This window comes from Myxocyprinus asiaticus, chromosome 1 (assembly GCF_019703515.2).
Source record: "Myxocyprinus asiaticus isolate MX2 ecotype Aquarium Trade chromosome 1, UBuf_Myxa_2, whole genome shotgun sequence".
Classification (NCBI taxonomy): Eukaryota; Metazoa; Chordata; class Actinopteri; order Cypriniformes; family Catostomidae; genus Myxocyprinus; species Myxocyprinus asiaticus.
Window position 1 is genome coordinate 34,353,170 of NC_059344.1, and position 14,490 is coordinate 34,367,659.

Below are 14,490 nucleotides of genomic sequence, written 5' to 3' on the forward strand. Positions count from 1 at the left end.
AGACAGACAGACAGACACGCACGTGCGCACGCATGCACACATGCACACATGCGCATGTTGGTATTTGTGGTTTACAAGGACTCTCCTTAGACATAATGATTTTTATACTTTAAACTATAGTTTGTACAAACAATCTATTCTATCCCCTAACCTCACAGAAACCTTTTGGCATTTAAAAAAAAAAAAAAAACATTGTTTAGTATGTTTTTAAGCTGTTTGAATTAAGGGGACACTAGGGATGTCCTCATAAACCACATTTATAGCATAATACACTTGGAACTACTAGTGTATAACCTAAAAAAAATGTCTTCATAAACCACCAAAACCAAACCTCACACACACACACACACACACACACACACACACACACATGTTGGTGCAGCTATCATTATGAGGACTCTCCATAGACATAATGATTTTTATACTGTACGAACTATAGATTCTATCCCCTAACCCTAACCCTACCCCTAAACCTAACCCTCACAAAAAACTTTCTGCATTTTTACATTTTCAATAAAACATCGTTTAGTATGTTTTATAAGTGATTTGAATTATGGGGTCACTAGAAATGTCCTCATAAACCACATTTATAGCAGAATACCCTTGTAATTACTAGTTTGTAACCTAAAAAAAATGTCCTCGTAAACCACCCAAACCCGCACACACACACACACTTTAGTTTAGCAATAACTATTTGATACATAAAACAATATATATTTGTCTATAGCAAACTGCTAGAAACATACCTATAAGGGGCAGTGGTGGCTCAGCAGTTAAGGCTCTGAGTTACTGACCAGAAGGTCAGGGGTTCAAGCCCCAGCACCACCAAGATGCCACTGTTGGGCCCTTGAGCAAGGCCCTTGACCCTATCTGCTCCAGGCGTGCCATATCATGGCTGACCCTGCACTCTAACCCCAGCTTAGCTGGAATATGTGAAAAAAAGCATTTCACTGTATATCTGCAAAATGTATAATGTGTGACAATAATAAAGTCTTTCTTCTTCTTAATGAAATCTGTTCTTATGTTTGTTTGTTTTTTCTCTCTCATGCCATTTAAAATACAATGGATACATAATGTATTTCAAAATAAGGTAACACTTTATAGGTAATCAAAAAAAAAAAAAAAAAAGACCTATGCCATCATTTTGAGTCACTTTGTCCCAACATCAAAATATGTATTTGGGAAGAAAAAAAAAGTGCCTCAAAATGATGGAGCAGGTCACACATTTTTATTTTAAGCTTAATGGTCTCATTCTTTTTCTTTCTCTTCTTTTTTTTCTTCTTATTATAATTATTTTCATATGTCTCTGATATTTTCCTGACAGGTTTCATAAGATTCACCTCTATAATAAATTTCATTCATAGGTCATTGACAAAAAAAATCATAGAATGCTTAACAAATTTTGTTTAAATATAAACACATATGAATACAGTTCTAACTATTTCTAACTATTTAAATGATCTATGCATTTATATTGATACAATAATGTTGCTGTTAATTAAAGTTATATGATTACCCCTATATACAAAATCAATTTCATGCAAGAAGAATGATCAACCATGAACTGATTGATAAACCAGCATTGTATTTTATTTCGATTTGAACTAGTGCTTTGCACACACAATGCTTTCAGAAAAGCAGTAGGGCTTGTGGCACGCCGGAGAAAGAATACAGAAAAACACAACGAAAGAAAGATTATATATATATATATATATATATATATATATATATATATATATATATATATATAAACCAACCTCACAGCATTTACTCAGCAATAACACAATATTTGGCAACCAATGACAACTCTAAATCATCAAAAGTATAAAACACATTTAAGCATCTTCTTTGAATACTATAATATGGATCTTCTGCGTTAACACTGATGACATAGAAAAACCTTAAAAAGAAAGAGAAAGCTGCTTGGCTTCAACAGTCATCCCTTTTCATTCATCCTTCATTCATTTAGAGGATGTTAAGAGTGCTTTTCTTCATCCCTCATTCGTTTAAAGATGTTCAAGTGCATTCCTCACGAAACCAGCAGCATTTCTGATATAGGCAGGCGTTATTGAACGGTTAAGAGCCAATGAGCTGCGGGATTTATGCAACGCATGGGGTGTAAGTTCTCTTGAAGAGTTCAGCAAGAGCTGCCTATCAACACTACTCAGCTTGGGAGAGAAACATCTTATGTACACAAATACAAACACACACACACCCTCATATTCAACTGCACACGGAAATAAAACAGTCTTAAACAATTACTTACACATGTGCGTACCACGTACTTACATCCACCTGTCTACACAAACATCACTGACAATGTCAGACTAACAACTTTAACTGTACCTTCTCAAACAGTCACACACAAGCAAACGTTCAAACACACTTGGGCATATTCATATAAATCCTCAGACAATATGCCCAGCAAAAGGCAACTGCACACCTATACACCTGTTAATGATGTCATAAATCTCGCCCCATAATGTCATAGCCTTTTTAACTGGGATTCGATCTACAGGTACTTTTCCCCTCAAAAGATGGCACGCAGACGAACACATACATGCACACACAGAGGAGAAGTGAACTGTGTATACTGTTTACATCTATATGATGGCTGTCCTAAAAAGCTTGAAAGGATATATGGAGAACTGAACTAATACATACATTTATGGATATATACGTATATTTATGGATAGTTATTGTATGCCACTACTGATATGCATCTATGCATGGTCATTGTAACACTACAGACTTTGTTAAAGTGATAGTAAATGATGGAAACAGGAAAAGAAAATGTCCTATCAAGATGTCCCCCTGTATTATTCCCTTCATCCAGGTATCCATCCGTTCATCAGAGTGGACCTCAATGTTGTGTGTGTAGGTGAATGTTGGTCTTCAGTCAGGTGGAATAGGCCAGGTAAAGAGAAACTGACCAGGTGTGTGTTGTACTGTTGTACTTTGTCACCTGTGGTCTCTCCATCATGGCTTTTATATCTTATCATCCACCTCATAACATTCTCTCTCCCCTTCACTAACACCATCATTACATCCTAGGAGGAAAAAAAAAAAGTAAATGAAGTCACATTGTTTTCATTTTGTGCTTTACTGTTTCTCTTCTTTATGTTCCCTTGTCATTCACGGCATTCACAAACATCCCAAATAGAAACACATCAGGTTGTTCTTAGGTAGGAGATCAGGTAGCTGAACATGATTTCAGGGTTCCCTACCTTTATGACCAATGAAATTCCATGACCTCTCCTTTGTGACTTTTTTATTCAGACCGATCCGTTAATTATTCTTTCAGACTTGTTTGTGAACTATTTTGACTAATTAGCTCAAAATAAGTATTGACTCACAAATCTGACTTTACTTTACCCACAGAATATGACATGTCATGTCTACCACAAACATGTAGTAAGTGTAGCATGTAGTTTATGTTTGGGTACACATAAAAGTTCTACTTCACCTCCAGAGAAGTGACTCAACACGGTTGATAATGTCAGAGAGGTCAAAGGGCAAGGGCATGTCGGGATCTTCGTTACTCCAATAGGGTCGGTCAACAGGTGCTTCTTCGGAGGGCAAAGTCTGAGCCAGGCTTGACCGGCATCTGTGGGAACACAGAAGTAATCACAACATTAGATTTGTCCATTTAATTCCAGGTTTAAAATTGAACAGACACAGCATAAATAAAAGGCGTCCCAGACAGAAACACACTCCAAATTTCAAAACAGATGCCAATACACCTTTCAAAGGGATAGTTTACGTAAAAATGAAAATTTTGTCAATTACACAAGCTCATGTTGTTCCAAAAGCTTTGACTTTTTTTTGTGGAACACAAAAGCAGATGTTAGACAGAATGTTAGGGGCTGACGGCCTCAGTAACCCCTCACTTTCATTGCATGAAAAAAAAAAAAAAAGAGAAAAAAAAAACAGAATCTACATACATCAACCTTTTTCTTTTTGTGTTCCACTGAGGAAAGAAAGTCATAGGTGTTTGGAACGATTTGAGGAGTGAATAACAGAATTTCATTTTCAAGCTGCCTTTGTAGTTGCTCAGCATCCCCAGGAAAAAAATTTGTGTGTTTATCACTGAGTGTTTGAATGGTTAATTTTGCCCTAAACACACAACTCTACTCTACACACTCATTTCCTGATTTCTTTATGACACACAATAACCTGTCCTAATCACACATTTATAAAGAAGTGGAGGACTATACAGCTTGCTTGTGTGTGTGTGTGTATGGCATCATCCCTTGTTCTTCTCTGAATGAAGCCTCAGGAATGCACTTCTGCAATCCTACATGTGTAAGCAGTGTACAAAATCCACCTAAACACAACTGGCCAACACTGATTAATGTCTCAAACATTTACACCTGGGCAGGTGAAGCCTGTGGCTCTTTGATTCCATAAGAAACGTTGATGTTATTGCATTTTGCTCCAACGGCTGATTAATTTATGCATTGTTATGTGTGGTTTTCACCTGAATGTAACTATAGCTTATAAATGTGACAAACTGGGCATGTGAGTGAGAATGTGCTGCATCTCTGGTCATAAGAAATAAAGTCAGAAATGGAGAAAGAACGAGGCACAATTTGCTGTCAGCATAAATCTAAAATGCTGTAAAAGATGGGCATGACCTCTCAACTGACATGAAGAGCACTTCTACCTGTTTGTACAATGGCAGGTGAGAGGCAGGGTGGAAGGGGCAGTAGGAGTGTTTGTTGAACCTAATTGGAAACAATAATTACTTTTGGAAGTCCTAATGTTTCGAACATTACACAGTACACCTTGAAAGGCATGTTCAGCATTGAAGTCAAGTTAAGATCCCAAATGCGATGGTTTCAAATGGTCTTTTGCGTCACTCTAACGCGACACACAACGATGATGTCAAAAATCGGTGACTGCAGCACGGAACATCACAATATTTTCCAGTCTCCTCTGTCGTTGAGTTTTTCTTGTGCGACGGAGGAGTTCTGCACCGCGACTGGACAGGGCAATTTTGGAGAGCGAGTTGATGCACCTCCATTTTTCCTGCATCTGTTTTGAAAGCATCGTCACGTGGGTACGCCTACGTTGTTTCCAAAGCAACCCATGCAGATAAGTTGGTAATGTCTGAACGTGCAAATCTGATTTGATCACTTGCAATTAATAGTGCGGACAGTCTGCCTGAAAAGATCTGATTTGAGAAAAAAATCCCATTTGCCTGCAGTCTGAACATAGCCTAATAGATTTGCATTGTAAATGCATTGCTAGATTTGTTTGTTTTTTTAAAAAGCAAGTTAAAATTCTTGCCTGTGGTAAATACTGTAACAGTATGCTAATCAATGTCATTATCAATACATTTGAACTTTTTGTTATACATTCAACTTATTGTTTTAACGTATTGAACCTGTAACATTCCTTTAATGTGGAAAGAAGCGCAATAATCACACATTCGCACAAAACACATTATATCTCATAATCACAAGCCCATAATAAACACTCATCTCCCTCTCCACTCAAAGACTGCAGCAGTACCCAAAGGAGGCCAGTGTTATGGATGAGTATGTGCTGTCCGGCGGTCGGAGGACAGCTCCTCTCTGACACTATTTGCGGTTATATATTTTGTAAGGGCCACTTAATGGTGGAGTGGCTCTCCTGTTAAGTGCTGCCTCCCAAACTGCACTGGCCACATGAGAGGCTGTATTACATGCAGAGAGTGGAATTAGCATATCGTGCTTCAATATATCATCCTCATATTGCATCAGGGCTTGACAATAACATCCGTTAACATGCGCTAAGTACCCTAATGTAGCACATCAGTTCATAAATAATATGAGGGCTCATTCTGTGTGTCTGTGGTATGTGGGTGTGTCTTTAAACTCTTTAATCCTTTACTAGATTATTAGAAGAGACAGTGAAGAGAGAACTGAAGCAAATAGACTGTGGTGAAATAGATTGTGAGTATACAAAATACTGTAAGCCATACAGATTAAAGGGATAGTTCACCCAAAAATGAAAATCCTATAATTTTTTACTCACCCTCATGCCATCCCAGATGTGTATGACTTTCTTTATTCTGAAGAAAGCAAGCAAAGATTTTCTGAAAAATATTTCAGCTCTGTAGGTCCATACGATGCAAGTCAACGGTGACAGACCAAAAAGGACATAAAGACAGCATCAAAGTAATCCATACGACTCCAGTGGTTAAATCCATGTCTTCATAAGCGATATGATAGATGTGTGTGAGAAACTGATTAATGTTTAAGTCCTTTTTAACTATATACCTCTACTTTCACATTTTACTTTATATATCCACTTTCACTTCCACATTCTGGAGTTGATGTGACTTTCACTTTCACATTTAGCCACCTGCTGAATGGGGCTGGTCAAAGATGGAGATATATAGTAAAAAAGGACTTAAAATATTTATCTATTTCCCACCCACACCTATCACATCTCTCCTGAAGACATGGATTTAACCCTTGGAGTCGTATGGATTACTTTTATGTTGCCTTTGTGTCCTTTTGGAACTTCTGAGTTCAGGTCACCATTCACTTGCATTGTGAGGACCAACAGAGCTGAGACATTCTTTTTAAATTGTCATATCCCGAGGTTACCAGAGCCGGCCAGATCCAGCTCCGTTCCTGCTAGGTGTCGGACTCCACTGCTATGTGTCTCTGAGTGATGATGACTAAATGCAGCCGGTGCTAGCCAGACATCACTTCAGTCTATTACGATGGACTTCAGAGGATGAACTGATGCCAAATCCAACTGTAAGACATCGGATACGTCATATGCCACTGCCTGAACCTTGGATTTAGGATGGAACCCACCGAACCTCATCGAAATGACGTGCCGGTTGAACTGCGATGCACCTCATTGATCTCTGCCTGCATCACCTTTGTCTATTGATGGATTGCACTCTTGAAATATAAGATACATAGACTATCATTTAATTGCCAACAAAAGCCTTCATCAGCCAACTAACAAAGTACAATGTATTTATGTGAACTTCTGCAGTTAATTCAGGATGGACTTCAAAGACATAAGTCATTAATCTTAAAGTTAATTTAAAAAAAAAAAAGTTTTTAAACACTGGACCTTAACACTTAGTTTACTAATCTTAAACCATGACCTGCACTGCACATAAATAACTAATATTGGCATTATATTCATGCTGGTTAGCCAGAGGGGAACTGGCCCCCACATTGAGCCTGGTTTCTCCCAAGGTTATTTTTCTCCATTAACCAACATCTTATGGAGTTTTGTGTTCCTTGCCACAGTCACCTTCAGCTTGATCACAGGGGTTCTAAATACAATTATTATTTATACACAATTTATAATCATATTTAATCAAACTACACAATGATCACTCTAAGACTTTATATATAGTTTCATTTTTTGTTAATGCATGATTTTCTGTAAAGCTGCTTTGAAACGATGTGTGTTGTGAAAAGCGCTATGCAAATAAAAATGACTTGACTTAAAATCTTCGTTTGTGTTCTGCAGAAGGAATAAAGTCATACACATCTAGGATAGCATGAGGCTGAGTGAATGATGAGAGAAATTTCATATTTGGGTGAACTATCCCTTTAACTCACATCTGTACACATTACAATATTATTATTGAGAGTGTAGTATAATATCTATGGTGAGAATAAGCATACATTTAATCTGATCCTGTGTTCCTGTATCTCCATGCCAAGGTCATAGTGTTGATTCCCAAGGAACACATACTGGCAAAATGTATAGCTTAAATGCACAGTAAATTGTTGTGAATAAAAGTACCTGCCATATGCATAAATGTAAATAACTTCAATCTCATGTTATGCAACCTCTTAAAAGTCAGACATCTTCAACATGATTTTGAATCACCTCCAATTTATGGATTTACCCAATTATTTATTGATTTAATGAGTCATTATTTGTTATTATTTGAAGAAATCCATGCATACACAAAGTCATATACAATAATTGCCACATTTCCTTCCACATTCGATGGTAAAGAGTAAAGAGTGTGTATGTGTGTGTGGACTGTTGGAAGTATATTTGGAAGTGTATGCCAACCATCCATACCGATTAACCTCTCTCAGATGCAGTCTACCTCTCCCATCAGACCCGTGCTCAGGAGAGATCGACGTTACAATCACTCATTTCAATTTGCTCTGAAACCCTATAACCCTACAGCCAGGCCTGCTGGAATAGCAAGCTAATGTGGAGGGAGGGAGATCTATCACCTCTGTTCTTCTGGGGGCCAGCTCACACACTCCCTCTCACCCACCCCACACATTCAACACACTTGAACTTCGACTCCAGCCCTCCCGGTCCACGCACACACAGTGTGCAACACACACACAGCTTGCCCCCCAACTGAAACTAACCACTTTAGCTAAAGTGAGTGTTAATTATGGACAGGCAAAGCAGTCAATAAAAGGTTAATGCAGGAGGCAGTGGATAAATTCCTTTAAGAATTGCATCACTAGGCCATCTCTGGGCCGCACGCACGGCTCTCTCTGTGTCTGATCAATACATTTTACTGTAATGTTCTCCGCATCGATTTCCCCCTCTCTCTGTATCCTCCTCCAACTGAGATAAACTAGAGGAGAGGAGAGTGAAAAACAAGAACGAACAGATAAATGAAATGATTAAAACCTCTTTTCAGTTGGACTTTCTCTCTCTCACTTTGAAATATCGCTGTGGTTTATAGAGCTGTGCTGGACTTCACCTCTAAGGTCGTACATTACCTGACCCCCACTCTTAAAGAGAGTAAAATGCCCTTATTAGACAACATCAGAGCTTCTGCCCGCCACCATTATGCTGATAGATGTAGGGCTAAAATGCTGGGTACACAGACAGGAGACAATGTTAATTGCATTTGCCCACCAAGAGATCATTTACTACCACGCAGCTACAAATGGGCCTGTTTGATTAGGACATTACAGTGAGGTTACACCGTGTGCTATTCTGTATCTGCATGTGATAAGCACTATTTGTACATTGGCTTGTCTATGCAAAAACACTGTCTTAAACGTACCCGATGTGAAATATACAGATATTTGATGCTGTTTCTAATAAAGATGAGAATCTTTTTTTCTCATATCATGCACACAGGTGTGCAGGGCGTATGTGTGAGTTGGTGTGCAGGTGTGTAGTTTTACAGTTTTTGGCAGTGATTGAGCACATTCAGAAAATTTCATCAAATGAGTCATGCAAAAACAAGTGAGCTGATCATAAATCATGGTTTGGCTCTAAGGCCCATGAAAGCAATCAGTTCTCCAATATAAGAGTAAGAACAAGCTCACAGATAACATCTTCAACAGATTCAACCCTTCAGACTCATCTGACATTATAAAAAAAAAAAAAAGTGTCTGGTTTTGAAAATGTTCTTGTTTCTGAACTGAACTGGAACTGATTTGTTCATGTAGCTCAACTAATAGTGCATAATATTATACCAATGTTATGAATTCCATAAACAACTCTTAATGCATAGATGCAAATGAATCGAACAAGCTGCAACTAAAATTGCATGAAATGAACCTGACCCTAAGACTGCACTGTGCTAAACTGACTGGGATTAGAGTAAAATGTTATATAATCACATAAAATTGATATTTCATTTCAATTAAAGGAATTCAGTTAATAGTTAATACCCCAAAATGGAAATTCTTTCAGAATTTATTCATACTCATATTGGGTTCTAAATCAGTATGACTTTCTTTCTGATGTGTACAAAAGGAGATGTTTTGTATTAATAAATATTATGGTTCGTTCAATACAATGGAGATTAACAGGGACTCACTTTACAGCTTAAAAAAGGACCCAAAAGTATGATAAAGTTAGCCCATGTGACTTGTGCATAATATTCCATGTCTTGTGAATATTATATGATGTTATATGATAGGTTTTTTATGAGAAACAGGCTAGAATTTAAGTAATTTTTCAGTGAAAATCTTGACATTCGTTAATGAGCATTATGAGAAAAGCTCGTTCATACGAGAACTTGTGTTGATTTTAATGCTAAAACAAGGCAAGTTGTCTTTAAGCACCAAAACTTATCGTATAACTTCAGAAGACATGGAATATGGCAAGCAGACTACTAAATTGCATGGATTACTTTTATTATAATTTTGGGTCCTTTATTCATTTTTAAAATGAGTCAATGTTAACTGCTATTGTCTTGAAAAGATAGACCAGAATATTTATTAAAGGAACAGTTCACCCAAAAATGAAGTTTCTTTCTTTCATCTACTTTGTGCATGACACAAGTAATTTTTCCAACAATTGCTTACAGACAGATTGTTTCACTTTTATTTGACTATATCACAATTCCAGTGGGTCAGAAGTTTACATTCACTAAGTTAACTGTGTCTTTAAGCAGCTTGAAAAAAAATTCCAGAAAAAGATGTTAAGCCATTAGGCAATTAGCTTCTGATAGGAGGTGTACTGAACTGGAGGTGTACCTGTGGATGTATTTTAAGGCCTACCTTATCTCAGTGCCTCTTTGCTTGACATTATGGGAAAATCAAAAGAAATCAGCCAAGACCTCAGAAAAAATTATTTTGGACCTCCACAGTCTGGTTCATCCTTGGGAGCAATTTCCAAATGCCTGAAGGTACCAGGTTCATCTATACAAACAATAGTATGCAAGTATAAACACCATGGGACCATGCAGCCATCATACTGCTCAGGAAGGAGACACATTCTATCTCCTAGAGATTAATGTAGTTTGGTGCAAAAAGTGCAAATCAATCCCAGAACAACAGCAAAGGACCTTGTGAAGATGCTGGAGGGAACAGGTAGACATGTATCTAGATTCACAGTAAAACGAGTCCTATATCAACATAACCTGAAAGGCTGCTCAGCAAGGAAGAAGCCAATGCTCCAAAACTGCCATAAAAAAAGCCAGACTACAGTTTGCAAGTGCACATGGGGACAAAGATCTTACTTTTTGGAGAAATGTCCTCTGGTCTGATGAAACAAAAATTTTACTTTTTGGCCATAATGACCATTGTTATGTCTGGAGGAAAAAGGGTGAGGCTTGCAAGCCAAAGAACACCATCCCAACCGTGAAGCATGGGGGTGGCAGCATCATGATGTGGGGGTGCTTTGCTGCAAGAGGGACTGGTGCACTTCACAAAATAAATGGCATCATGAGGAAGGAAAATAATGTGGATATATTGAAGCAACATTTCAAGACATCAGCCAGGAAGTTAAAGCTCGGTCGCAAATGGGTCTTCGATAGAAAGTTTGTGGGCAGAATTGAAAAAGCATATGCGAGAAAGGAGGCTTACAAACCTGACTCAGTTACACCAGTTCTGTCTGGAGGAATGGGCCAAAATTCTAGCAACTTATTATGAGAAGCTTGTGTAAGGCTACCCAAAACGTTTGAATAATTAAACAATTTAAGGCAATGGTACAAAATACTAACAAACTGTATGTAAACTTCTGACCCACTGGGAATGTGATGAAAGAAATAAAAGCTGAAATAATTCATTCTCTCTACTATTATTCTGAAATTTCACATTCTTAAAATAAAATAGTGATCCTAACTGACCTAAGACAGGGAATGTTTTCTACGACTAAATGTCAAGAATTGTGAAAAACTGAGTTTAAATGTATTTGGCTAAGGTGTATGTAAACTTCTGATTTCAACTGTAAGTATGACTTTCTTTCTTTTGCAGAACACAAATGAAGATTTTAAGAAGAATATTTCAGCTCTGTTGGTCCTCACAATGCAAGTGAATGGTGACCAAAAGTTTGAAGCTCCAAATAGCATATAAAGGCAGCATAAATGTAATCCATAAAATGAATGCAGTTTAATCAGTGTCTTCTAAAGATATCCAATTAGTTTTGTGTGAGAACAGACCAAAATGTAACTCCATTTTCACTATACATCTTGCCATTTCAGTCAGTAAACACAATCATGTAACTGAGTTTGAAGTCATGATTGCTAAGGATGCTGATGTCAAGATTTATAGTGAAAAATGTGTTATATTTTGGTCTGTTCTCACCCAAAATTGATTGGATTGCTTAAAAAGTCAAGGATTAAACTGCTGGAGTCGTATGGATTACTTTTATGCTGCCTTTATGTGCTTTTTGGAGCTTTAAAGTTTTGGTCACCATTCACTTATATTGAATGGACCTACAGAGTTGAGATATTCTTGTATAGATTTCAGATTTTCATTCTGCAGGAGACCGAAAGCCATACACATTTGTGATGGCATGAGAGTGAGTAAATTATGAGATAATTTTCATTTTTGGGTAAACTATCCCTATAAAATGTTTCCTTTTGTGTTTTGCATTATAAGAAAGAAAGTCAAACGTATTTGGAACGACAAGAAGGTGAGTAAAATATGACAGCATTTTCATTTTTGGGTGATAGATTTTGATTTGAACTGACATAATTGGTAAGTGAGTTTTATGAATGATAATTTTTCAGTTCGACTGAGTGTCTGTGAGAAACAATGTACCCATCCTCATTTGTACATCTTTATAGCACTAAAAAAGTGTGTTTATATATGTGCACAATCAGTGTCAAAATCACCATCAGTACAGGCAGCTGTTCCTGTGCGTGTTCATGTGGTTGATTGTGTTTGTGCATGAGTGTGGGCAAAGGATTGGCATGTGATACTTTTAAGCCCAAGCTAATAAAACTAGCATCTGATCTACCATTTCCTTTCATTAATGGCAGCAGAAAACAGACCAAAGTTGTTTTAAGTTTTTTCTCCTTTCTTTTTTTCCCGTTCCGTGTGTGAGTGGGTTTGGAGACAATAAGTGGAGCTATATTTGGGTGGAAGGCAATGAGTCCACCAGAGACTGGAGGTCTCTCACATCTGTAGAGCAACAGCTCATAACAGACCACATGAAACGAGCTCTTCCAATCTCTTGTGCATGACCCTGGGTATGTGTAGGACACACACGCACAGACACAAAGCGTTCACAGGCAGGGAGAATGGGGACAGACCTTGTCAGCACACCTCCACTCAGACAGGCTTGTTTGATGTGGTGAGAGTGGGTGTCTGGGTCCTAACCCAACCAGATTATATAAAAAAAACACACACACACTGACGCGATCGCACACACACAGCGGTGGCCTCTAAACAGCTCTCATAATTGGGGTAATAAAAAGGGGCTGAAGTCTTAAGCTGATTGCAGAGGAGGCCACTGCTGTCTCTGAACTCTCAAAACCAGGTGGACGTCTATTAGCCTGTTAACACCGTAACAAATTACCCCACACGCCCCTCCAATCGCCCCCCCTCACCTAGCCAGATGTCAACACCAGCACCAGGTTAAAGCACATATGTCACTCCACGGCGCACAGAGACAGTTGGTAATAAGAAGTGTACACATAAATCAACATACAAAGGTTGCAATGCTGCTCCCAAAATTTGTGTCTCAAACTACTGCTAAAACAGTGAAATTACTTAGTCAAAATAACTGAGCTTAGAACTTAAAGTAAAATTTTAAGTCAGATTGGAAATAACTGTCTGTATCACTGACCTATTGCTGATGATTCAACAGCGATTCGTTTCATATGCCATCAATTACGTACATCACCGTTTGTTGCAAAGTGTTTGATCATGTGTTTAGAGCCTCTTGTCCAATGAACATCAATCATTACTCCATTGAAAACTAATTGTACCGGTATCTGCCACAGAAGCACAGCTCCAAAGGCACTCTATGTGTCGTGCGTCCACTGATGTCTATGGACATGTTGATGTAGAAAAAAGCGGAACATGTGATATGTGATAATGGAGACTTTTTTAATTTTGCCACAAAATGTTAGGGGAAGCCATGCTTTGTGTGCAGCCTTAAAAAAATGATCAGTCACTGGTCAGTTAGTTCTGTTAAATGACACTGAATAGAGCTCTGAGGGTAGAGAGCAGTGTCCCTTTGGACACTAAACGCAGTGTCCTACCTGGACCATGGACATGTGCAGAGTTCCTTTGGATCTCATTAAGGCAAAACAAATAGTGTTACTATTTGGTCTGTGCGATCCACACCCTGACACGTCAAAGCATTCTGTTTGGTCACCTATGGACGTGGAAGCCAGCCAAATACAGCATTTTGATCTGCTTGGCCAAAACTAATTGGTGAGTTTAAAAAGACAATAGAGTTTTATACACTGATGGTGTTTATTTACATTGCCTGAAAGAAACATGGAGAGGTTAAGAGAATGAAAATACACGAGTGTGTGTAAGAGTAATAGAGAGAGAGAGAGAGAGAGAGAGAGAGAGAGAGAGAGAGAGAGAGAGAGAGAGAGAGAGAGAGTGCCTGAGGGAGTGGAGGTTATGAGGTTCTGAATGTTTGCAGTTCTTCACAGGGGAGTGTTTGAGGGCCAATAATCCAAGAGTGATCAGAAAGTGGATAACAGCAAGGCTGGGTACACGAACACTAAGTTTATCATGTTACATGTCTGAACACCACATCACTGCCATGAAAACCTCCTGTTCTGACAAACTTGCCAGTAAAACAGTCACTCTTATGGATACATAAAAGGACTTACGT

The 14,490-nt window shown here is 38.2% G+C and overlaps 1 protein-coding gene across 1 annotated transcript in view; it reads right to left on the reverse strand.

The window, feature by feature from the left end:
- Positions 1-1,613: 1,613 nt before the first annotated feature.
- LOC127444144 (alpha-ketoglutarate-dependent dioxygenase FTO-like) overlaps positions 1,614-14,490 on the reverse strand; it is a 208,405-nt gene continuing 195,528 nt past the window's right edge. Inside the window, exons 9-10 of the mRNA XM_051703365.1 lie at positions 3,467-3,607; positions 1,614-3,050 (exon numbers count right to left, since the gene is read on the reverse strand). Coding sequence (XP_051559325.1) covers positions 3,044-3,050; positions 3,467-3,607 — 148 coding nt within the window. The 3' untranslated portion in view covers positions 1,614-3,043. The remainder of the gene's footprint in view (positions 3,051-3,466; positions 3,608-14,490) is intronic.